Genomic DNA, 25,537 nt, shown 5'->3' with positions numbered 1-25,537 from the left:
ATAGCTTCAAATTTTCAAAAACGCATGTCAAAACACCTGCGTTCTGTTTCATTCGTTGTGCCTGCGTCTAGATTTTTTTTAATGCAGGTATCACAAAGATTCAACATTATGAACAAGTTCAGGCTGCATAGAGGGGACTATTGCATTGTTTCATATTATTACAGATTGTTCCTCCAGATTGTTGCAACAAGTGAAGTTTCAGAAAATATATGGTGTCAATGCTTTTTTTTTCATTCTGCTCTAGTGTACTGAGGGGCTGCTGTGCCTTGTTAAAACTGTATGTTTCAATACTGATACGAATGTTGCCTATATGCTTAAAATATAGCCTACAGCAACAGTACTTGCTAGGAGAAGAAAATAGATAGTATGCGATTTCGGGTTCAGTTTTATAATCTCATGGGATCAGGTAGGGTGATAATATTGCAAGACCACATGGTCTTGGGTATGGGCTGGGTTTGAGTTTAATTTTAAGGCCTGTGCAGACTGCACAGGTCTGCACTAAGACCCAGTCAGAACCAGACTCCAATGAGAAAGATACAGTGCATTCAGAAAGCATTCAAAGCAATTCACTTTTTCCACATTTTGTTATGTTACAGCCTTATTCCAAAATTGATTAAATTAATTGTTTTTCTCAAAATTCTACAAACAATACCCCATAATGACAACGTGAATGACATTTGTTTGAAATCTGCAAATTTATTACAATTTTAAAATAAAAAATAAATCACATGTACATAACTATTCACAGCCTTTTCCATGACACTCAAAATTGAGCTCAGGTGCATCCTGTTTCCACTGATCATCCTTGAGATGTTTCTACAACTTGATTGGAGTCTACCTGTGGTAAATTCAGTTGACTGGACATGATTTGGAAAGGCACACACATGTCTATATAAGGTCCCACAGTTAACAGTGCATGTCAGAGTACAAACCAAGCCATGAGGTCCAAGGAATTGTCTGTAGACCTCCAAGACAAGATTGCATTGAGGCACAGATATGGGGAAGGGTACAGAAAACGTTAAGGTCCCAATGAGCACAGTGGCATCCATCATCTGTAAATGGAAGAAGTTTGGAACCACCAGGACACTTCCTAGAGCTGGCCGCCTGGACAAACTGAGCGATCGGGAGAAGGGCCTTAGTCAGGGAGGTGACCAGGAACCCGATGGTCACTCTGACAGAGCTCCAGCATTTCTCTGTGGCGAGAGGAGAAAACTTCCAGAAGAACAACCATCTCTGCAGCACTCCACCAATCAGGCCTGTATGGAAGAGTGGCCAAATGGAAGCCACTCCTTAGTAAAAGGCACATGACAGCCTGCCTGGAGTTTGCCAAAAGGCACCTGAAGGACTCTCAGACCATGAGAAACAAAATGTTCTGTTCTGATTAAACAAATATTGAACTCTTTGGCCTGAAAGGCAAGCGTCATTTCTGGAGGAAACCAGGCACCACTCATCACCTGGCCAGTACCATCCCTACAGTGAAGCATGGTGGAGGCAGCATCATGCTGTGGGGATGTTTTTCAGCGGCAGGAACTGGAAGACTAGTCAGGATCGAGGGAAAGATGAATGCAGCAATGTACAGAGATTGATGAAATCCTGCTCCAGAGCCTCTGTACCTCAGACTGGGGCGAAGGTTCATCTTCGAACAGGACAACGACCCCAAGCACACAGCCAAGATAACAAAGGAGTGGCTACGGGACAACGCTGTGAATGTCTTTGAGTGGCCCAGCCAAAGCCCAGACTTGAACCTGAGTGAACATCTATGGAGAGATCTGAAAATGGCTGTGCACCGACGCTCCCCATCCAACCTGATGGAGCTTGAGAGGTTCTGCAAAGAAGAATGGGAGAAACTGCCCAAAAATTGGTGTGCCAAGCTTGTAGCAACATACATAAAAAGACTTGAGGCTGTAATTGGTGCCAAAAGTACTTCAACAAAGTATTGAGCAAAGGCTGTGAATACTTATGTATATGTGTTTTTTTTTTTTTTTTTTTTAAATTTGCAAAGATTTCAAACAAACTTCTTTCACGTTGTCATTATGGGGTATTGTTTGTAGAATTTTGAGGAAAATAATGAATTGAATCCATTTTGGAATAAGGCTGTAACATAACAAAATGCGGGGAAAGTGAAGCGCTGTGAATACTTTCCAGATGCAATGTATGCAGGAGCTTGTTAAGGGAACAGATCAAATAAATAATGACTTCACATTCAAGATCCTGCCAGATTTCTTCACAGGGGAGGAATGGATTTTACAGAGTTGGGTTTGGCTAGCAGCATCTGCAGCTAATTTCGCCTGACATGCACGCATCATTAGAGGGGATAAATTAGAGCAATAGCTGGCACAAATGCAGAAACACGAAAGGCAGATTAAACTAGCACAGGTACGCTGTTCTGTTTTATCTCTAACAGGAGGATCGTAGAATGATCAGATTTAGTTCCTCTACCACAGCACATAATTATAAATTAAATTGGAATGTTGTAGCATCTATAATTTTTTGAGGAGACTGTGTAGATTCATGGGACATACATATTTGGTTCATGCCCTTGCTGGCCATCTATCTGAAATATTACATCAATTTGATCCTGAATTGTCCTTCTTGGTCTGTCCGTCTGCATTAGATATAAAACCACAAATCACAAAATACATCAAAATCACCGAAGGACAATGTTAGAGGTTACAATGCTAACTTCTGCTAGCCCTTAAAGAGTCCTTCATAAATGTGAGGCATTGACTTAAACGCACAGCACTGTCTGTACCAGTCCCAGAGAGCAGGACAAACTGAGATCAATTCCATTAAGAGGAGAGAGACTAAGAGTGTTTCAGGAGGACAATGAGTGATAAGCGTTAGAGATGAATCAGAGGGACGGTAACAATGCCACCAGGCACAGAGCAGGGTGCCCTCATTCTCCTAATATAGTCTCCACACAATTCGAAGCAGTGTCCACAGAAATAGCTGGTAAAGAGGAATAATGTTGGAGAATCAAATCTGATTCCTACTCAGTGCAGTGAGAACTGTCTGTATTGTAATTGTGTCAAGGTTCCGTTTTTCTTCCAGATGCATAAGAGCTTAACTGACCATGAAATGAAAGTTAAAAGACTGCTGCAATGAAATGCTGGTGCAGTGTTAAACTCTGCAATATTTATGAAAACTCTTTGGGGGAAAACATCAAAATCCTGCTGCACATCATCTGCCGGCTAATGTCACTTTGTATCCTTTTATGTATTCAAATTTCTTTGACAGCGATTTCATTTCTATAGTAATGGTTTTTCATATATCTTGCCTGGCCATGGCATTTTCAATGCTTCCTCTTCAGTGAATCCATGTCGGTGGCATTTAGGAGCCATTTCTCTATCTGAATTAACAGCCATAAAAGCTTGATCGTAAAGCATGACTGTTATGGAGCGAATGATTGCCTAGACCTTCATTTTATCTCATATATTAGTCATCAAAGCGATGCAAGTTAAAAGAACAAATATATTAATCTAAATCTGAGTGTATTTAACTAGAAACATTGTGTCTTAGCAGGACTGCTGTCTCTTAAGTCTCTGCTATCAGTCTGTAGGTTTACATGCACAGTTATATTCAAGTAACAATGGGTTTTTTAACCAGTTACAGTCTTCATTTGTCTATCCAAGTAAACATGACGCAATACCAATGGAAAGGGATCAATGGAAAGGAGGAGGCGAGAACTGGCTTTTCAATATAAATAATAGTTTAATGATAAACTTAAAAGAAGACACAAACACACACATGACGGACATGTCCGCACGATCCCCTGCAGTCGACCTTAATCCCTGACGGAGGCATACTTAGCTTAATACGGGACCGGGTGTGTAGGATCACGACCCGGCCCCGCCCTCCACCCTGCCACAGCCAAATATTTATCAAATATTTAAAGGTCTACTAACATTACTGTTCAAGTGTGGTCTAAAAAGAAATCTAATAAAGTAATCAATTGTAAAATAACACTGCATAGTTTATCATAGATAGATAGATTAATGCTTACTAATGCAGAAGTTATTCATTCAAGAGCTGTAAGTGATTTTCTCTTTGCCTTTTGTTGTTTGATTCGCAGTAATGGCTCAATCGTCGGCATGTTTATTAGGATGCTTCCCCTTTAAGACCGAGTCTAATAGGCTCCTGATGCAGCATATTTTCTCCCAACTATTTCCATAACTACATCCATTTAAGACATAAACTGTGTTTAAGTGAATCTCCAAGCCGGTCGTTTTGACATATTTTTGTGTGTAGTTGATCGTTTAGACGCGCACATGAAACTCAAAGTAGCCTACACTTTGCTTGTCTCGTTGTGGTCTGTTTCGGAGCGCGCGCCGCCTTGGGAACGGTTTCTCTTGCGATCTTTTTATTATTAAACGCGTCCCGCAATTTAGCAACAGTAGCTAGACTGCATTTTACATTTTGCTGATACTGACGTTAAGTTTGAGTTTTAGGGAGAAATGTCACTGCACCGCTGTGAAGGGAAGGAAGTTGTGCTAGACAGAATGCGGCTTATGTATAAATATTCTTTTTATAATCTTTGGAAGGCAAAATCTAAAATAAAATCAGACTACTATCAGGCTACGTTTGAATGTTTAGTTCCGTCACTCATTAAGCAGGGCTCTTGTTCTGCTCGCTGTGCGCGAGATCTCTCTCTCTCTCTCCGACTGCAAATAGCTAAATTGCATCACAGACAAATGGTTTCATGTTATTATACATAGAAATGGCTACCGAGATAAAATAACTTTCTCTTTAGCAATAATAAATGTATTTTCTTAATTTCTCCAGTACCGACAGCAGAACCGATAACGTCCGAGCTTACCAAAGCCAGTCCTTCAATAGCTTATAGCGCGTTGATATATTTTTTATTACTTATTTCTCTGCATTGAGTGACAACCCTCTCAAATATAAGACACACAAACAGAACAAATAATAGTCTCAGATTCACTGTCTGTAATTGCAAAATTCTTGCTTACTTATTGTGACATGATAGCAACCCTTCTGCTGTGATAATGCAACTTCAACTACGCTATCAATATCCAAAGTAGCCGAACGTCATGTCGCATTTTTCTCGAAGTTGGCAGTAACATATCAAAATTTTTTAATTAAATATAAATAAGTTATACAAATTTAATCCTTACCATTTCCTCCAAGGAGCTTAGCTCCTTCCTTAGGCACTGGATGAGGTCTGCTCTCTCTGCTGGAAAATGACTCTAGGGGCAGCGTGCATCGAACACGTGTTCCACAATAACACTAGGCTGCCCACAGATGCGCCTGCCTAATAATCGGCTTGATATACTTGGATATTGGCCGATGCCGATTATGTTAAAAATGCTAAAAATCGGCCGGCCGATTAATCGGTCGACCTCTATGTGTGATTACTGGATATGTGACTTTGTTAACTCTGCATTTAGCTGAAGCTCTCTAATGATTTCCTGCTCCTGTGTTACATGAAGATACTCCCCTTTTATGCCAGCTTGATGCTGAGGTTCCCTGTTTTGGTGAGTGCCAACTATTGTTACCCATTATGGATCACCACAATTGTCCTGTGACATTCTGTATAATCTACTTGCCTGTTTTTCCTGAGTTCACTTCAAATAAACTCCAGCATCACAGCTCCCGTGTTGATGTCGTTACAGAAAGGCTAGACCGTAGGAATCTGAACCCAGGGGAAGTTCCCGCCAGTGTGGAAGATGATCCGTTGACTCCGGGCAGCCCTTCTCCACACGCCTGAACCTACACAGCCAGCCATGCCTCCTGCACCAGAGCCTCCTCCTCTTTCTCCTCAAGCCAGTACAATGGTGAACCCTGCTCCATACTCCAGATCCATGGGAGATTGTAGTGGTTTTATCCTGCAGTGCCAGCTTGTTCTAGAGATACAGTCTCAGCGTTTCCCTATGGGCACTTGAGGAACGCCTACGTGATTTCTCTCTTATTATTTTGACTTCTACATATTAACATGTCTAGTTCATGAATGTAGCGAATCAGCTCTATGAAATATTAATAATCAATCATAACTTGTTATAATCGATCATGAATATTTGGATCAGTTAATCGGGTTAACGTGATGTAGCTACATTAACATTACAACCAAATGCTCGGTTCATCCCGTGAACACTCAATATTGGTTATTAATTAATTAATTAATAGAAAGGTACATTTCCGGGGCATGGGAAATGTCTTTCTTACTACGTATTAAGAGCAAGTAGTCAAAATCTATGATTAGTGACTTTAGATATGAGCTTGAGACACAGACAACTTTACATGTGACATGAACAAGACTTTATTAACTAGACTAAACATTTAAACTACTCTAACATATATATACATACATTCATACAGTTTACCAAGGGAAAGAGGGCTGAAGCAGAATACAGGAAGGCAAGAAGTTATAGCATTGTTTGAAGTTCAGCAGATCAACAGCCTGAGCAAACCATCATATTAGTTCTGACACGCCCTTTTTAGAAAGGGGTTAAGGATACTTAATGTATCAAATAATGAGACTAAGTTTGATACTTGCATGTCCCATTTGAATTAAACTGTCCTGATGCAATTTGTTGATGGCTTGAGTTGATCTTTGATGTTGTCTTGATGAGAGAGAGAGAACCAGTGGGAGTCAGAGACAAGGCCGTAGCCTGGCGCACGCTTGGGAGTCCTTGGGGCCTTCTAGTTCAGCATCATTCAGCAAGAGAGTGAGAGAGCACAAGGCTCAGAGGACCAGAAAACAGGAGTGTCAGGAAGCAAGAGCGAGAGAGCTAAGAGAGGGCTAAGAGACGAGAGCTAAGAGCATTTATAACCTTAGAAAACATGTTCCACCTCTCATTGGCTCGACCAATGAGAAGGGTTTGGGTTCCAGGCGGGAATTTGGTTTATTGCTCTTTGTTCTCACATTTCTCATTGCATGAGCAAGAAAGAAACTAGGAAATATACTTGTAATACTAATATGTTGTTGTTATCGACATATCATGTACACAGTCATTTCGATCTTCAAAATACCAAGTTATAGAGACCAAATATGCCACACATATGATTTCGGTTAACCATAGTATGCAAAGTCTGAAACATTAACCCATTAGAGTTTGAAAGAAAACACAGATCAAACAACATTTAGGAAAATTATGAGATGGAACATTAGATACATGTCAATGAATTTATCACATGGATATATAGAATATATATATAGGATTAACAGGGTTCATTTCTCTTTCTCAGTAAGAGAATGAAGTGAGGGTCAGCACTTCTCTGAACATTCCTTTGGAGGTCGTAAAAGTCTCCTTTACTCTGGGCATGAGAGAGTTCCTTTGTCAAGGCTCATTTGCATGTTTATGACAGTAAGAGATTTTGGGCTGAATGACTCAAAAGATAGTAAAACATCGCGTAATATCATTCTACAGAGATCTTATATTCGAATTTAGCTCGGACAAATCATAAGGTTTAATTTGATTCCAAGAAACGTGTGTTTAGTACACTTAAAAAGGGAATATACACTCTGAGGCTATTAAATATGAGGCCTCAGAGTTTAAAACACACAACGAATCAGTTCTAACGAGTTTGATATACCTCAGAAATACACAACATACAGGGATTACACGTATTTCATTAGCAATATGCAGTTCTGTGTTTAACTGAAAAACACACACACACATTTTTACGTTCAAAGTTTCCCCCTTCCTGTCCACACGATAAGCACGTGATGAGCATGTGGATGTCACATGCGGTTCTCTGTCAATAGTTCATTGTCTCTTTGTCAATACATTTATTGTGCTTGTGGAGACTGGTTGGCGCTATTTCAGTAATTAGGGGAGTTTTTAACAGTAAGTTCTTGTTTGTTCGTGAATCTGCTAAGCCACTGATCCTCCGCCATACCTTACATGAATAACACATGCCTTCAATCACATCCCTGTTATCTGTTATAGACCGTTCACAAGATACAGTTGCAAGACCAAAAGCAACCCACACAACCTACGGCCACTTTGCACTTCAGCACCTGCTCTGCTCTCGTTCTCCGTGGAACTCTGGAACTGCTGCTCTCTCCAACAACTTCTCCTTCTCTCACACCCCTTGACATAAGGGTGGGGGAACAGGCTTTCTCATTCATAATAACTGGACTTTTTCACCACAGGCTTCACTATGTAATGATACATCTTTTGAATTCCATGCCGTTACTACAATGCATCCCACAAAAATACATGTTGTCATCTATTGCTCTCCAGGTCAGCTGACAAGCTTTCTTGAGGAGTTTGATGTCCTGCTGTCCTCCTTGCCAAAGGATGGCAGGCAACTTGTGGTTCTTGGCGATTTCAACATAAAACCAAGACAAACCCCAGGCCGTAGAACTGAATACTCTTCTGGCCTCATTTGAATTGGAAAGACTACACAGCAACTCGCAGATCGGGCAACCAGCTTTTACCATTTATACAAGTAACCGTACCACCTCAAATATTCTTGTTGCACCTGTACATGTCTCTGATCACTACTTTGTTCAATTCAACATGATTCTCCCATCTATATTAAAACGACTCCCACCATTGGTTTCCTTTCACCGTAACCTACATTCCCTCTCACACTGCCACAGACACATTTAACTCTAGTTTAACAACTTGTCTAGACCATCATCTGTCCTCTCTCCTCTAGACCAGCACCTACTACACCACCCAGCCCCTGGCTGTCTGACGTTCTTCATGAACATCAGACTGATCTCAGAGCAGCTGAGAGGAGATGGTGGAAATTGAAAGATCCAGCAGATCTAGGTAAATATCAGGTTCTGCTTGCAACTTATTCAGATAACGTTAAAGCTGCAAAAACCTCCAATTACCAGACCAAGATCAACAGCTCCAGACACTTGTAGCTTGTTTAGAACATTCAACACACTTCTCTGTCCTCCCCCCCTCCACCACCTGACACATCACTGACAGCAGATATATTCGCCACATTTTTTACATATAAGGTTCCAAACATCAGCAATAAATTCACAGCACCACACCCTGTCAAACACCTGGCTCCTTTATGCAACCATTTTTTCTCTATGTTGTCTCTTTTGACTGAGTTTAGGTCTCTAAACTCCACCTCTCCAACCACCCCGCCTCCTGTTCCCTTGACCCCATTCCATCACACCTTCTCCAGGCCATCTCTCCATCCATCCTACCTGCACTTACACACATAATTAACACCATTTCTACTTGCAGGCACGTTTCCCACTACATTTAAGCAGGCTCGAGTAACTCCACTGCTGAAAAAACCTGTACTTAACCCCACACGGACAGAACACTACAGACCAGTCTCCCTCATCCAGTTCATGGCAAAAACACTTGAAAGGGCAGTTTTCAATCAGATTTCTGTCATCCAGCAACTTGTTCTGTGAGAGATAGGCAATCAGTCAGGCTTCAAAAGTGGACACTCCCCCGAAACTGCCCTGCTGTCTATCACAGAGTCGCTGAGACAGGCAAAAGCTGAATCCAGGTCATCCGTTCTAATTTGACTGGACCTTTCTGCAGCCTTTAACACAGTCAACCATCAGATCCTTCTCTCCACCCTCTCTACTCTGGGCATCAGAGGAACTGTGCTTGACTGGTTGGCCTCCTATCTCTCAGATGGGTCCTTCAAGGTAGCCTGGAGAGGTGAGGTATCCAAGCCACATCAGTTACTTACTGAGGTACCTCAGGGATTAGTACTTGGGCCACTTCTCTTCTCCATAAACTCATCACTGGGACCCATCATTCAGTCACATGATTTCTCTTACCACTGCTACACTGACGACACGCAACTCTACTTGTCTTTTCAGCACAACGACACCACAGTGACTTCTCGAATCGCTGCCTGTCTGGCAGATATCTCGGCCTGGATGAAGGAACACCACCTGCAACTCAGCCCAGCCAAGACCGAACTCTACTTTCCAGCCAACCCTGCTATTGAACACAACATCTCTGTGCAGCTGGGTTCAACTATAGTATCGCCTTCCAAAACGGTCAGAAATCTAGGGGTAACCATCGATAACAAGCTCGAAATATGCAAGATCATGTAGATTTACACTCTACAATATCAGGAAAATAATACTTCTCTGAACATGCCACACAACTGCTTGTTCAGTCACTTGTTATAACTAGACTGGACAACTGTAACTCTCATTGCAGGCCTTCCTGCATGTGCAGTTAGACCTCTGCAAATGATCCAGAATGCAGCAGCACGTCTGGTCTTTAATGAACCAAAGAGAGCACATGTTACACCACTCTTTGTCTCTCTCCACTGGCTGCCGGTTGATGCACGTATTATATTCAAGTCTCTGATGCTGGCATACAAAACAGTCACTGGGTCTGCTCCAGCATACCTAAAATCATTTATGCAGAACTACACGCCCACCAGAAGCCTGCGGTCGGTTAAGGAATGTCGCCTTGTTGTACCAACACAAAGAGGCAACAAAACACTTTCCCGGACTTTCAGTTTCATCATCACACGTTGGTGGAATGACCTTCCCAACTCCATCCGTGAAGCTGACTCGCTCTCTGTCTTCAAAAAACGGCTAAAAACACATCTTTTCCAAGAGCACTTAACCAGTCACGTAAACATTTTTTGTTTTTTAAAATTCTTGTTGCATTTAAATCTGTTTTGAATACTATTCTGAGGCTAGTGAAACTTTGTATTACGACACTTTTCGTACCAGTGTCTCCTTAAGATGATTCGCTTATTTTTGTAACAATTTCCTCCTGTTCTCCACCAGTCTGGTAATCACCCTCTAGAACCGAACCCAGAGCCTATGCAACTTGACCCCTATCACCTCGCCCCAGCAGAGAGCAACCAGAGATTCACTAATAAATTGTTTATATTGTGGCAATTGGGGACACTTCATAGCTATGCCCTGTGAGACCCTCATGCCACCCGGTGAGCTCTATTACTGCTGTTCACTCCAGCAATGTTCTGTTATGCACAAGAGTAAATGTGTTCTCAGCATCAGCAAGTGGCCCTGGTGCTAGAGCATCTGAGCAAGTTTCAGTTGTTCCTCAAGGCCGTAAAACACTCTTTCCATTTGAGTCCTGTTCAGTTTCTGGGATACAACATGAGTCCGCAAGGAATCCAGATGGACCAAGGAAAGGTTGAAGCTGTGAAATCGTGGCCAGTTCCTAAGGCTGTCAAAGATCTTCAGCGCTTCCTGAGGTTTGCAAACTTTTACCGAAGATTAATTCAGGATTACTGCTCCAAAACTGCCATAAAAAATCCAGACTACAGTTTGCAAGTGCACATGGGGACAAAGATCTGGCCAAAATGACTATCGTTATGTTTGGAGGAAAAAGGGTGAGACTTGCAAGCCGAAGATCAACATCCCAACCGTGAAGCATGGGGGTGGCAGCATCATGTTGTGGGGGTGCTTTGCTGCAGGAGGGACTGCTGCACTTCACAAAATAGATAGCATAATGAGGAAGGAAAATGATGTGGATATATTGAAGCGACATCAGCCTGGAAGTTAAATCTTGGTCACAAATGGGGCAGTCAAAAAAATCAAAAAAAAATCAGCCAAGACCTCAAACAAAATTGTGGACCTCCACAAGTCTGGTTCATCCTTAGGAGCAATTTCCAAATGTCTGAAGGTACCATGTTCATCTGTACAAACAAAAGTATGCAAGTATGAACACCATGGGACCATGCAGCCATCATACCGCTCAGGAAGAAGACCCATTCTGTCTCCTAGAGATGAATGTAGTGTGGTGCGAAAAGTGCAAATTAATCCCAGAACAACAGCAAATGACCTTGTGAAGATGCTGGAGGAAACCGGTAGACAAGTATCTATATCCACAGTAAAACGCAGTCCTATATCGACATAACCTGAAAGGCAGCACCAAAGAAGCCACTGCTCCAAAACTGCCATAAAGCCAGACTACAGTTAGCAAGAGCACATGGGGACAAAGAGCTTACTTTTTGGAGAAATGTCTGATTAAACAAAAATGTAAGTATTTGGCCATAATGACCATGTTAAACAATTTAAAGGCAATGCATAACAAAGTGTATGCAAACTTCTGAAATAATAATAAACTACAAAATACTTCTTAAACCGTGTAAATATAAATTTTATCTAAACCATGTCTTTCTAGAACGTTATCTATAAATGATCAAGTTTATAAAGAATGGACTCATTGTACATCAAACCGTGTGTGTGTGTGTGTGTGTGTGTGAGCGTGTATTTATCACTTTGTGGGGACCAAATGTCCCCATAAGGATAGTAAAACCCGAAATTTTTGACCTTGTGGGGACATTTTGTCGGTCCCCATGAGGAAAACAGCTTATAAATCATACTAAATTATGTTTTTTGAAAATGTAAAAATGCAGAAAGTTTTCTGTGAGGGTTAGGTTTAGGGGTAGGGTTAGGTTTAGGGGATAGAATATAAAGTTTGTACAGTATAAAAACCATTATGTCTATGGAAAGTCCCCATAAAACATGGAAACACAACGTGTGTGTGTGTGTGTGTGTGTGTGTGTGTGTGTGTGTGTGTGTGTGTGTGTGTGTGTGTGTGTGAATAAACCCTTGCAAATAGAGGCATGCCCTCAAGTGGTTCACGCTGAGCAGCACAGCAAATGAAATAATTCATCATTACAACTCAACTCAACACACACACACACACATATATATATATATATATATATATATATATATTTATTTATTAAGGATGCAATCGAAATTTGGTTTTTGTCCGAAAGAGGAAAAAAAGGCTGAAAATATGAGCCGAAAATACCTTCTCGCCCCGCCCCTCAGTGCTCAGATTTCACTCTGGATCGATCTAGCCCTTATCATGGTGCTACCAAACAAAGGCCGATCATGTCAGCGGTGTGGAAATTCTTCAAAGTTTCTGATAAGGACATCAAGGCTCTGTTGATATTGATGCATGTATGGTAATAGTGCAGGTATCAAGTTAAAATGTTGATTTATTAATTAGAGAAAAGTTTTTCTTTAGTTAAAGTCCCATCAAAATTAACCATAGTTTTACAACAGTAATACTGTAGTTTCCATATAATAACCATGATTGTACTATATTTTGTAAACATGACAGTAAACATGTTGATTTTGTGGTTACTATGTTTTTACAAATAAAATCATAGTTTAATTATTGTTAACAATTATTTTTATTCAGGGCAAACCTGTTGAAGTGTTTGTTACCAAATAGAGTATTCTTACTTTGGATTAGGCAGTAATATAATTTTTTTTCTGTACATTGCAAATACTGAACTGTACTGAAACCATGACCCAAAAACCTCAATACAAACCGAAAAAAATATATATATAAATAATTGTAATTTATTTAATTGTAAATTACATTTGTAATTGCAATTTCAGACAGTTCCCAGCCAAAACTCTTCCCTCCAACATAATATCTTTATCACGCAATATGAAAACATAAGAATAACCTGATACTAACCCCGGGGTGTCCATGGTTGATTCCTTCCTGCTCCATCATATTTCTGGAAATGGTGATTGAGGGGAGCTCCAGGCTCTGAGGTGGAAACTGTGGGATAAATGACCCCCGCTGAGAGTTGGGGTGGTCAGGTAGGTAAGGCGAGTCCATCTCCTGTAGGCCCAAACCATGCTCTGTCTCAGGAGGAGGCGTGATGGGGGGGATTTCAAACTCCTCGTCACCAAGACTCGGAGTGTGAAACGTCTAAGAAAAAATAGATGAAAATCAGAAATGCAAGGACTAATTTTGCCCAAAATTTTTACACAAGTTAAGCAAACAATGCCATAAAGTTAGTGATGAAATGGCTGGAGAATTCTAAAGCACGTGCAGTACAGCCTATGATAAAGATGAATTCCTACTACCCACACTAACGATCACTGTGTATGTTCTTAATAATATGTTACAAGCACAATAGCAGCAGAAACTAACAGCCTCCTGACTTCTCATAAACTAGAAATGCACGTTATCTCTGAGCAGAAAAATATCTGTTGAGAAATAGTTTTGAACTCTTGTACAAGAACATTTTTACTCTTATTACAATCTCCATGAAACAGCATGTGAAATGATATCTCGCTCTGAAATGAAATATTGTACTGCCATCAAACTAGCTGGAGGACATGATAAAAGCTTCTTAATCCATGCTGACTGAAGCTGGTTGGAGGAGAATAGGGAATGCTGGGAGTGATGGGTTTACAGAACGTTCACACAGATTATTTCGGCTGGCGAGAAGTGTTGCACAGTGTTCTCAGTTACACCTCCAAATCTGGTCATCATACAACCAAAACCCTCTGCTGGTGTATTACAGCATATCGTCACACTTAATTTGCTTATGTTAACTTCTTGGAGATGCGATTGCTTACCTGTTTTGGTCTCCTCCTCATCAAAGAATTATCTGACCTCCTCTTTTCTCTCTCTCTCTCAATTCAAACTTATTGTATTTAGTAATTTATAAACAATTATTTAGATAATCGACTAATCTAACGATTATTCGACTATACAGGCAATTATTGCTACGATTAATCATCAACTCTTAACCAACTATTCTATGGAAGCCCTGGAGTGCCATTTCCAAAAGAATAAAGGAATAAATTATCAATCTATTAATTGAAAAATAAAAATGTGAATGATTTTTTTTTTTTATATATATAAATGGACAAATAAATAGACACATTTAAATGTTTATTTAATTTATGTTTTAAATTATACTTCTCTATCTGTCACTCACTCGACGTTGTGTCGATGAGTTTACACTAGGGGTCGCATCTCTGATCTTGGAATCTGATCTGGCCAATGGAAATTGGTGTGTGGAATTTGCATGCCACTCCCCCGGACATACGGGTATAAAAGGAGTGACGCTGCAAACACACATCAGATATCATCTTCGGAGCCGAGCGAGCAAGTTCACAGAGCTGAACTCCTCTGCCTCCTCCATTCATCTCTCTACGCTGTTGGATCTACGGCGCATTTCAGCAGTTCTCCCCCTCGCACACCACGGCTGTGCTGAGCAAATACAATGAGAAATGTAATTAGTTCAATTTCCTCTAAAAGAGTGGCGCAAACGAAAAACTTATTTTTCAAGATACCGTTTTCGTTTGTGTATATTACCTGGTTGCGATCGTTACCTCTCCACTGCCCACGACCACTATCACTGCCTCTTGTGTTGGGCACTGCCCACGCAGTGGGATATAACTATGAGGGCATGATTCTGGCAACGTTGCGGTTGCGGCTTTCTCTCGTAAGAGGGAAAGCCACCCCAATGGCTCCCCGACTCAGTCCTTCTTCCCACGGGTATGAGGCATGGTCGGTTAGCATTTGGGGATTTCAATGGGAGCTTCTCCACTGGGAAACCCCCCACAGATCTCCCATTCCCCAGCACGCTCGTTTGCCCCAGTGAGTTTGCGATGTGACCGCCAGCTCGTCTTAGGGCCATGCGCAGCTGACGGCCAGGCTTACCAGAGCAGCTGCGAGTGTCGGGATGGAGTGGAATCCTCCACTCCCCCTGAACACTTACGGCTGCGCCCCACCCCCGTACCTTTCTTCCCAGAAGTGCATGATGAGCTCACGCAATCACGGCGGGCACCTTTAACTGCCCGGACCTGATTCGCTGGCTTGTCCTCTATCACTACACTCGACGGTGGGGCTTCAAGGGGGTGCTCGGCGACTCCCCAGGTTGGTAAAACAATCACAGTGCACTTGTGCCCAGAGCGCCGCCACCTGGCAGAGCCGACCGTATCTCCTGTCCAGGGCCCGTGGGTTTACGTCGTCACACAAGACTGAGCCTACAGTGCCGCAGGACAGGCCGCCTCAGCCCTGCCACGGCTCTCCTGTGAGTGCAAGCCGAGTCCAAGCTGTGGCAATCAAAGAACTGCACGAGGGCAGTTCTGACCCGAGATTTATGCAGGAGCTGTGCTCAGTGACTGGTCTCGCCCTCCGAGCAATGACCTTGGTCGAACCAGTTTGGCCTATTCATCGGCACCGTAGAGAATTTCGCCCAGCAATCCTCAGTGGTTAAAAGGCAGACAGGGACCATTCAACACATCCTGCCCTGCGCGACGCAATGTCTTGCACCCCCGTCTGTTTGTCACCAAGGGCATCCCCTTGCGGTAGCAACACTGGCTCAGCCAGAGCCCGCCCCAGTAGGCTGGCCCCGGCGTCGAGCCACCCGCAGAAAGCAGACGCCACCCGTCTCATGGCTGGTCAAAAGCGTTCTCCGAGACGGGCAGTCCAGGAAGTAGGAGACCCGCTCCACAGGAACTGGTAAGAGCACCCTCCTTCCCCCGGTGGAGGTTCTTTATTTCCTTTTCTTACCTCACCACATGCAGGTATGGCGCCTCGGAGGCGGGCCTCTCGCCCTCGTGCCCAGCTGTGGCAAAAATCCGCCCCTCATGCGATTGTCTCCACGGGCTACGAGGACAAAAATCTTCCTCGCCCAACCCAGGAGTGGTCACAAGGAGCCAGGTAAGTGCTTTGATGTCTCTAGATTCAGCATCTTGGGCTCCACTTCATCACGAGGCCCCGCCCGCTGGTACGTCCGACACTGTTGTTGGTTGATCACAACTGTCCAACTAGGCTACGCGATTAAGTTCAGCAGGCCCCGCCCAGGTTCAACGGTGTCCGCTCCACTCCGGTGAGAGGCAAGAACGCCGCTGCCTTGCGCACCTTCGAAAGGACGCGATAGAGCCTGTCCCTCTAGCTGAGGTGAAGAAGGGATTTAGAAGCCCCTAATTCATACTACCCAAAAAAGGTGGCGGGTTGCGGCCAATTCTCGAACTGCGAGTTCTGAACCAGGCTCTGCACAGACTCCCGTTCAAGATGCTCACGCAAAAACGCATTCTAGCGAGCGTACGGCATCTGGATTGGTAGACCAGAAGGAAGCATACTTCCATGTCTCGATCCTTCCTCGACACAGACCCTTTCTCTGGTTTGCCTTCACAGGTCAGGCATATCAGTACAAAGTCCTCCCCTTCGGCCTGTCCTTGTCCCCTCGCGCCTTCACGAAAGTCGCAGAGGTAGCCCTTGCCCACTAAGGGAAGAGGGCATCCGCATCCTCAACTATCTCGACGACTGGCTAATCTTAGCTCACTCGTGGGATATGTGTGCTCACGGGGACCTGGTGCTCAGGCACCTCAGCCGCTTGGGGCTTCAGGTCAACTGGGAAAAGCGCAAGCTCCTCCCGGTTCAGAGCATGTCTTTTCTCAGTATGGAGTTGGACTTGGTCTCAATGATGGCGCGCCTCACTAACGAGCATGCTGAGCTGTCTGCATGAGTTCAGACAGAACACGTTGGTTCCACTGAAATCCTTTCAGAGACTGCTGGGGCATATGGCATCCTCAGCGACTGTCACGCAGCTTGGGTTGATGCATATTAAACCACTTCAGCACTTGCTACAGACCCGAGTCAAGAGACGAGCATGGCGCCACGGCACACACCGCGTCCTTGTCACGCAGGCTTGTTGCCACTTCTTCAGCCCCTGGTTATACCTAACGTTCCTACGGGCAGGAGTTCCCCCAGGCCAGGTCCACAGGCACATCGTGGTTACGACAGATGCCTCCCAACGGGGCTGGGGTGCCGTGTGCAACGGCCACTCAGTCGCAGGCCCTTGGACCAGCCCGCGACTGCACTGGCACATCAACTGCCTCAAGTTGCTGGCGGTACTACTTGCCCTGAGGAAGCTATTGCCGTTGATCCGAGGCAAGCACATGATGCTCCGGATGGACAACACAGCTACGGTAGTGTATATCAACTGCCAACTGCCTACGCTCTCGCCGTATGTCACAACTCACCCGCTGTCTCCTCCTTTGGCGTCAGCACTGGCTCAAGTCTTTGCGAGCCACTCATAACCCGGGTCACAGCAGACACGTTGTCACGGCAGGTTATGCCCAGGGGAGACTGGAGACTCCACCCTAAGGTGGTCCAGCTGATCTGGAGTTGATTCGGCCAAGCACAGGTAGACCTGTTCGCTTCCCCAGAATCCTCCCATTGCCCACTATGGTACTCTCTGACCGAGGCTACCCTCGGCACAGATGACTTGGCACACACCTGGCCCCTGGGGCTGCGCAAGTATGCGTTTCCCCCAGTGAGCCTACTTGCACAGACCTTGTGCAAAATCAGGGAGGCCAGGGAGCAGGGTCTTAGTGGCCCCTTATTGGCCCTCCCGGATTTGGTTCTCGGACCTCATGCTCCTCACGACAGCCCCCCCCCCGAGGAAGGACCCTCTATCTCAGGGATGGGGCACCTCTGGAATCTCCATGGCAAACAGCTTGAGTCGCTGGCGAAAGCCGATGGACTTTCCTGAACTTATACTGACGAAAATGCACATCCCCTTATATCAGTTTTAAAAACACTATGATCAATTCTATTAAAATAATTCCCTGTGTATGATTGAGAAAAGGCACTCTCAGAATGATGGTCAGCTGAGGATAAAGAGAAGGGAAGCGGCACACTTTTGTGGAACAAATGGTTTAAACTAACGTTGTGTATTACTTGTGTGTATTATAAACATTTCTCTTTCAAATGAAAATGTAAATATATATATATATATATATATATATTTTCCACACCAACCTGCTGTGTATATCTGTTTATAATGTTGCAAATAAAGATTGTGCTTAATCTTTTGTTGTACTCATCTTCATAAACATGTTTATTGTTTGACAGTAGCTATACACACAGTAAACACACAATGTACACATTATTTTATCACATTCCTCTTTTACAATTGTATTCCGGGTCTTATGGATTTCATATTTTGAATTTAGAATGAATTTACATTTGTATCTGAATTGATTATGGTATAGACAAAATTTAATTGACACAGATAATGGCAATTAACATGTCAAAGATGTTTGATGTAAAATGTCCAAGATTTAGGACAGATATTTTCACAGAGAAAAAGCAATAACCAACAAGTGTTTTACCCCTTCACTGCTAGAATTATGTGAAATGAAACATACCATAACTTTTACTGGAATAAAAAAAAAAGACCTTCTGTTTGTGTAAATGAAAGATTACACTTTATTAAGCTTTAAAAAAGAAACAATTTATCAAAGTTTCATCGTGTCCTAGTGCTTATGATCGATGATCTCACAGTGCACAGAAGGTACAGTATGGGCTTTATTCACATATATAGTAGAGAGTGCAGTCATACTGTAATTAGACAGGTGAATAGCTGTAAAATCAGGCAGTGCAGAGAAGCAATTGCTTAAGTAACATCTGTGAAGTTGGCACTCCATATAATTAAATCATTACCAAAACTATACCATTCGTTTGTGCTGATTTATGCTGCAAAAATGAATGTTTGTGATGGTTTGGTGTTTGAGATATTAGACATTATTTTTTAGATGGCGTGACGTCACCTTCCACCCCTTGTGTTTCAAATCACTCCAAACCTGTACCGTTCATTTGTGCTCGATTTGTGGCTTAAGAAACACTGTAACTATTTCCCTTCTTTAGATATAAAAAGAAATTCTTCGCAAGCAGTGATGTCACTCTCCACCCCATATCGTCCAAATTGCTCTGAACAAGTGACGTTCGTTTGTGGTCAATTTGTGCCATTAAAATGAATCTTGCATATAATTCCCTTCCTTAGAAATAACAGCTTGTATTCGGGAGCAGTGATGTCACTCTCCACCCATGTGGTCCAAATCGCTCAAAACCAGTGTCATTAGTTTTTGCTAAATTTGTGCCAGTTTGTGCCATTAAAAGAAACATCATGCACTTCAATAACTGTCTGGTTTGGTCGAAATCAGACATCAGAAGACTACAAAGGACAGTTCGGTCTGCTGAGAGGATTATTGGTTGCCCCCTGCCCCCCTTCAAGAACTGTACACTTCCAGAGTGAGGAAAAAGGCTGGTAAAATCACTCTGGACACCACTCACCCTGCCCACTACCTTTTTGAACTGTTGCCTTCTGGCCGGCGCTTCAGAGCTCTGAACACCAGAACCGTCAGACACAGGAACAGTTTTTTCCAGTTAAATTGCCCCATTGAGCAATAATGATGTGCAATACACAGTTTAATTTTAATTTTAATTTATATTATCCAACATATCCACTTCTGCCATTACTTACATTGCTCTGTACATAATATACTGTTTTTTGTTCTATATATACAGATTGTATTAGATTTGCACTACGTGTGTGTATGTGGGTATGTATGAAGGAGAGTGTATGTACGTATATGTATAATTATTTATATTGTGTTCTTTTTTGTTTTTAATTACCTATGTCTTGCTGCTGTTTTTGGTATTGTTTGTATTGTTGTAGACTGGAAGCTCCTGTCACCAAGACAAATTTCTTGTATGTGTAAGCATACTTGGCAATAAAGCTGATTCTGGCTTTTGGGAGCCATGAAATTGAAAAGGCTAAACCCTATGTCAATCACTTTAGCCTGTCTCCAAATTTGTGCTCACTTCTGGTTTGTGCCGTGTTTGGTATTGTTGAAGCATACATTTTTTGGCAAAGATTAATCTTTCAGCCCATCAAACTCCAAATGCAACAGCAAAAATTGTCTGTATTTGTGCTGAAAATTATGATTTGTTTATAGGCAATATGTGAGACTGCTGAACAAAGTTGTACATGATATTTATATACCGGTAGGCTAATTATTCAAAATATATTTGCAAGTAAACAGCCACATTCAGCTCTGAATTTGCTCTTTCTCCGTTTAATTTAGCTAGAAGCTGGCGTGACTTGCGTTGACAGTGTTTGTGTAATTGCATAGGCCAATATGGTAGCAAATATTCTAAATATTTATTTGAAATTCAATGAAATGTTTGAAAACATGTTAGGTGCTGTTCACATGCTAGAATGCATTGTTGTTGCACTAAAAGTACACGCAGCACCACAAAAGTAAAACGTAAAATGTAGGTGTCTCAACTCAAGACGTACATTGAACAGCTTTTTTTTTTTAACTTGACTTGGCATCTAAAAACATGAACAAGCCATCAAAGATGTCTATCTAGTTCACGTTTACATTTAAATCAAATATAAAACGGTGTGGACAGACACAAAAACATGCTCAATGTGAAAGGTCCCTCAGTGTAAGACTAGAACTCTTTAGAAAAGTTTTATCACACTTGCCTGTTCTTTATTATTTGTTACTGCAAATTTTATAATTTACAGAAGGCTATTAAGTCATCAAAACTAAGAAGTAACACAAAAGTATGGAAATTATGGAGTGACTAAAACAAATTAAATCAGAAACATCTTATATTTGAACTTCTTCAGTGTAGCCTTTTGTCTATTCCAGCTCTGCAAAACTCGGTTCATTTTCTCAATAAACTTCAGGTGCATCCTGGGATGCTTTTTAAACAGTATTGAATGACACTTGTTGGCTACTTTAAAAAAACAAAACAAAAAAAAACCAAATAAATAAAAGGTTTGTATAGACATCTATAATTAGGCACAATTTATTTATTTTTCTTCTTTAAATATTTGTGGTTTTATTCCATTTTGTTACTCTTGTTGTGTTCCCGGTCAAAAAAGGCCAGCCATTGGAAATTACTGGATTAGACCACACACACACACACACACACACACACACACACACACACACACACACACACACACACACACACACACACACACACACACACAAAATGTTTTTGTGCATCGGCTTTCCATGTACACTCTTTAAGGAATATTTTGATCTTTTCTTTTTTTACTGTTGTAAATTTGAAAAATACACATGAATATCTCAAGACAAAACTTCAGAATAAAATGAAAAAATAAAAGAATTCTACAATTTACATTAGCATTGAACAGGTCTTCAGATCCAAAATGCAGGTTTAATTAAGGGGCAATCCAGACACGTAATCCAATATTCAGAGCATCCAAGAGAAGCACAGGCATAACTAGGGATGGGTATCGTTAAGGTTTTAATGGTATTACTATCTTACCGATACTGCTTATCGATCCGGTACTTTAACGGTATTAACGGTTCTTTTTGTATATATATATATATATATATATATATATATATATATATATATATATATATATATATATATTACACAAAGATAAACATTATATAGGCACAATGATTTAATTTCAGGAAGGTCTACTAACGTTACTGTTCAAGTGTGGTCTAAAAAGAAATCGAATAAAGTAATCAATTGTAAAATAACACTGCATAGTTTATCATAGATAGATTAATGCTTATTAATGCAGAAGTTATTCATTCAAGAGCTGTAAGTGATTTTCTCTTTGCCTTTTGTTGTTTGATTCGCAGTAATGGCTCAATCTTAAGCATGTTTATTAGACAGCTTCCCCTTTAAGACCGAGTCTAATAGGCTCCTGATGCAGCATATTTTCTCCCAACTATTTCCATAACTACGTCCATTTAAGACATAAACTGTGTTTAAGTGAATCTTCAAGCCGGTCGTTTTGACATATTTTTGTGTATAGTTGATCATTTAGACGCATGATGCACATGAAACCCAAAGTAGCCTATAATTTGCTTGTCTCGTTGTGGTCTGTTTCGGAGCACGCGCCGCCTTGGGAACGGTATCTCTTGCGCTCTTTTTATTATTAAACGTGTCCCGCAATTTAGCAACAGTAGCTAGACTGCATTTTACAACAATCACCAATCGTGCTGATTTCTCCCTAAGTTTGAGTTTTAGGGAGAAATGTCAGTGCACCGCTGTGAAGGGAAGGAAGTTGTGCTAGACAGAATGCGGCTTATGTATAAATATTATTTTTATAATCTTTGGAAGGCGAAATCTAAAATAAAATCAGACTAATATCACAGATCTAAAGTGTAAACAGGCTACATTTGAATGTTTAGTTCTGTCATTCATTAAGCAGGGCTCGTGTTGTGCTCGCTGTGGCACCGCGTGAGAGATCTCTCTCTCTCTCTCTCTCTGACGGTGAATAGCTAAATTGCATCACAGACAAATGGTTTCACAGTATTATACGTAGAAATGTCAGGCGAGATAAAATAACTTTCTCTTTATAGCAATAATAAATGTATTTTCTTAATTTCTCCAGTACCGACTGCAAAACCGATAACGTCCGAGCTTACCAAAGCCAGTGCGTTGGTATCTTTTTTTATTACTTATTTCTCTGCATTGAGCTCCTTCCTTAGGCACTGGATGAGGTCTGCTCACTCTAGGGGCAGCGTGCGTCGAACACGTGTTCCACAACAACACTAGGCTGCCCACAGATGCGCCTGCCTAATAATCGGCTTGATATACTTGGATATTGGCCGATGCCGATTATGTTAAAAAATGCAGAAAATCGGCCGATTAATCGATCGACCTTTAGCTCAGACCTCTTTTGTTTTCCTCAATCTATCTTTAATCAAGTGTAACACTCACGCACACAAAAAATTATAATTTTGGGGAAAAAAAGATATTAGTAATTAGTAGTATAAGATAAGTACCAAAAGCATATACACCCTATAGTGTGTTTTTTTCATATATATTTTTATGATAAGTTCATATCTATTTAAGTTTACTATTACATGATATCTATTTATTTGTTTATTACAACAGAAATGAGCACTATATTCATACAGATAAATACTATATCATGTTGACTTTCTGTGCAACAATGAATTATCAACAATGGTGAATTATCAGTATCCCCATATAGGCCTACATGTACACATTCATATTATACTTGCAATTTCTCTCTCACGGTGGCGCTGATGTTTCAATGATTGACTTGATTTATATTTGATATAGCTATTTAATGAAGAAACAACATCGAAGTAAACTATAGCAAGTGCAACACATAAACTGTGTGATCCGACTGTTGTCATTTGGGAGTACTATTGAAATAATGTAAGTTGTGCATCTATTTATACTCAATAAGTGCCTGAGAAAATACATGTGTTTAACGTGTGTGTAACTTAGGAGTAGCATATGTGTATCTAATGTGTAGATTATGTGTTATGTGTAGCTCAGTATGTGTTTGACAGCCAGTTGCGTCTCATTAAATTTCAGTGTGAAAGTCATTAATTCTGTTCTAGATTTGTCCGGATTTGTTGCATTATCTCTTTGATTTATGAAAAATAAAACATCAAAATATCAAAATATTCTTGTTTTCTCGCACTTAATTTACTTTATGTGGTTCCATTCCAGCATTTAACTTTCTCGCTTTTTCCACAGCAGTGAGCAGCAGATCTTTTAAAGGCAGTGGTGTGTTTATCATAGTGACAGCCAAGGGCTTCCGGTGACTAACACATGTTCACATTACCTCCAACTGAAGCCAATAGAGCCCAGCCCAGCTCTGTCTACCAGTTCTCCATTAACCACAGCTACAAACTCATTTTCCCTCCCTGTGGCATTGCAGCAGTTAACAGTGTGTTAATGAAAACAGCAGCGCTGAGGCATAAATAATAAAAATTGTGTCATAAGAGAGGAACGCTCAGCATATCATACACATGGAAGTATTCATGGGACAACACCATATTGGAATTACTCTTAAAGGGATAGTTTACCCCCCCCAAAAAAAATAAAAATAAATCAGTCTTCAGAATAAAAATAAATAAATAAAAGAAAGGGAGAGGGAGAGGAACTAAACAAAAAATAAATATGACAGCAATAAAATGAGAAGAAATGCAGCGAGAAAAAGAATGACTGAGAGAGAAAGAGATAGAGGTGCCTGCAGTGCCACAATGTTTTTACAGTACAATACCACAGAGAGAAAGAGTTAAAGAGAGAGAGTGTGTGTGTGTGAGAGAGAGAGAAATGCCCCGACCTAAATGTCCCAACAACACAAGCCATCTGATCTGATGATCTAAGATCTGATGCGACATTCAAAGATCGAATGTGAGGTACAGTACATATAGTCTCTTTTCACATATTTTTACATATAATCTTTTTTCACATAAGAGAATAACTAAAATGACACTGACCTTTACAAATAACAAAACACCTGACTGAACAAAATGAGAGGAGAGAGAGATGGCAGAGATTAAATTAACATCTGCTCTGGGGGAGTGAGTTGGTGTGTGTTCAACTGAGATGTGGTTGTGGCTTGTCTGCTATACAGAAGACTGTATTGTGGGATAAGGTGGAAAAAACACTGTATGGTAACATAAAGGTAGTTGATATGGGAGAACGTGTGTGATACAGATCAGGTGGGCAGAAACCATCGTTTTAAAGTATGTTCACATGTGATTTGTTTCTGTATGTCAAGTCAAGTCAACCTTTATGTATAGAGCACATTTAAAAACAACAGAAGTTGACCCAAAGTGGTATGTGATGTTGGAGAATTTTTAATTATGCAGTATATGAAAGCTCCAAACAAACTCACACCCTTCTATATTTAACTAGTTTACATGCGCAGTTATAATCGAGGTACAGCAGTTGACACTAGAGGTGTCCCTCTTTGGAGGGACACCCCCCCAGCCGAACGATTTTGTTCCTTTTACAGGGGAGAATAATAGAGAGAAGGCCCTGGCTGGGCCAGCCAGTCCTTATACTTCTGAGCAGTTAGCCGTTCCCCTAGGTGCAGGGGAACGCTTCATGCCTGCCAGTGTGTTGGGGGTAGTTATGCGACGGTTTGCTGCGCTGGCTACGAGGCACACAGAGGTTTGCCCGTCTCACACCGCCAGTCTGCGTAACTCGGTTCAGCTCTGTGGTGTTTTCCATAGGGACCA

At 41.5% G+C, this 25,537-nt stretch overlaps 1 protein-coding gene across 1 annotated transcript in view; it reads right to left on the bottom strand.

The window, feature by feature from the left end:
• The window catches only part of LOC127651488 (TOX high mobility group box family member 3-like), a 98,722-nt gene that overhangs the window by 20,541 nt on the left and 52,644 nt on the right, over nt 1-25,537 (bottom strand). The window contains exon 3 of the mRNA XM_052137374.1: nt 13,395-13,634. Within this exon, the coding sequence (XP_051993334.1) occupies nt 13,395-13,634 (240 nt within the window). The remainder of the gene's footprint in view (nt 1-13,394; nt 13,635-25,537) is intronic.

Source organism: Xyrauchen texanus, chromosome 1 (assembly GCF_025860055.1).
Source record: "Xyrauchen texanus isolate HMW12.3.18 chromosome 1, RBS_HiC_50CHRs, whole genome shotgun sequence".
In the NCBI taxonomy this organism is placed as follows: Eukaryota; Metazoa; Chordata; class Actinopteri; order Cypriniformes; family Catostomidae; genus Xyrauchen; species Xyrauchen texanus.
The sequence above is the reverse complement of the archived record's forward strand: the minus strand, read 5'-3'. Positions and strand labels throughout refer to the sequence as shown.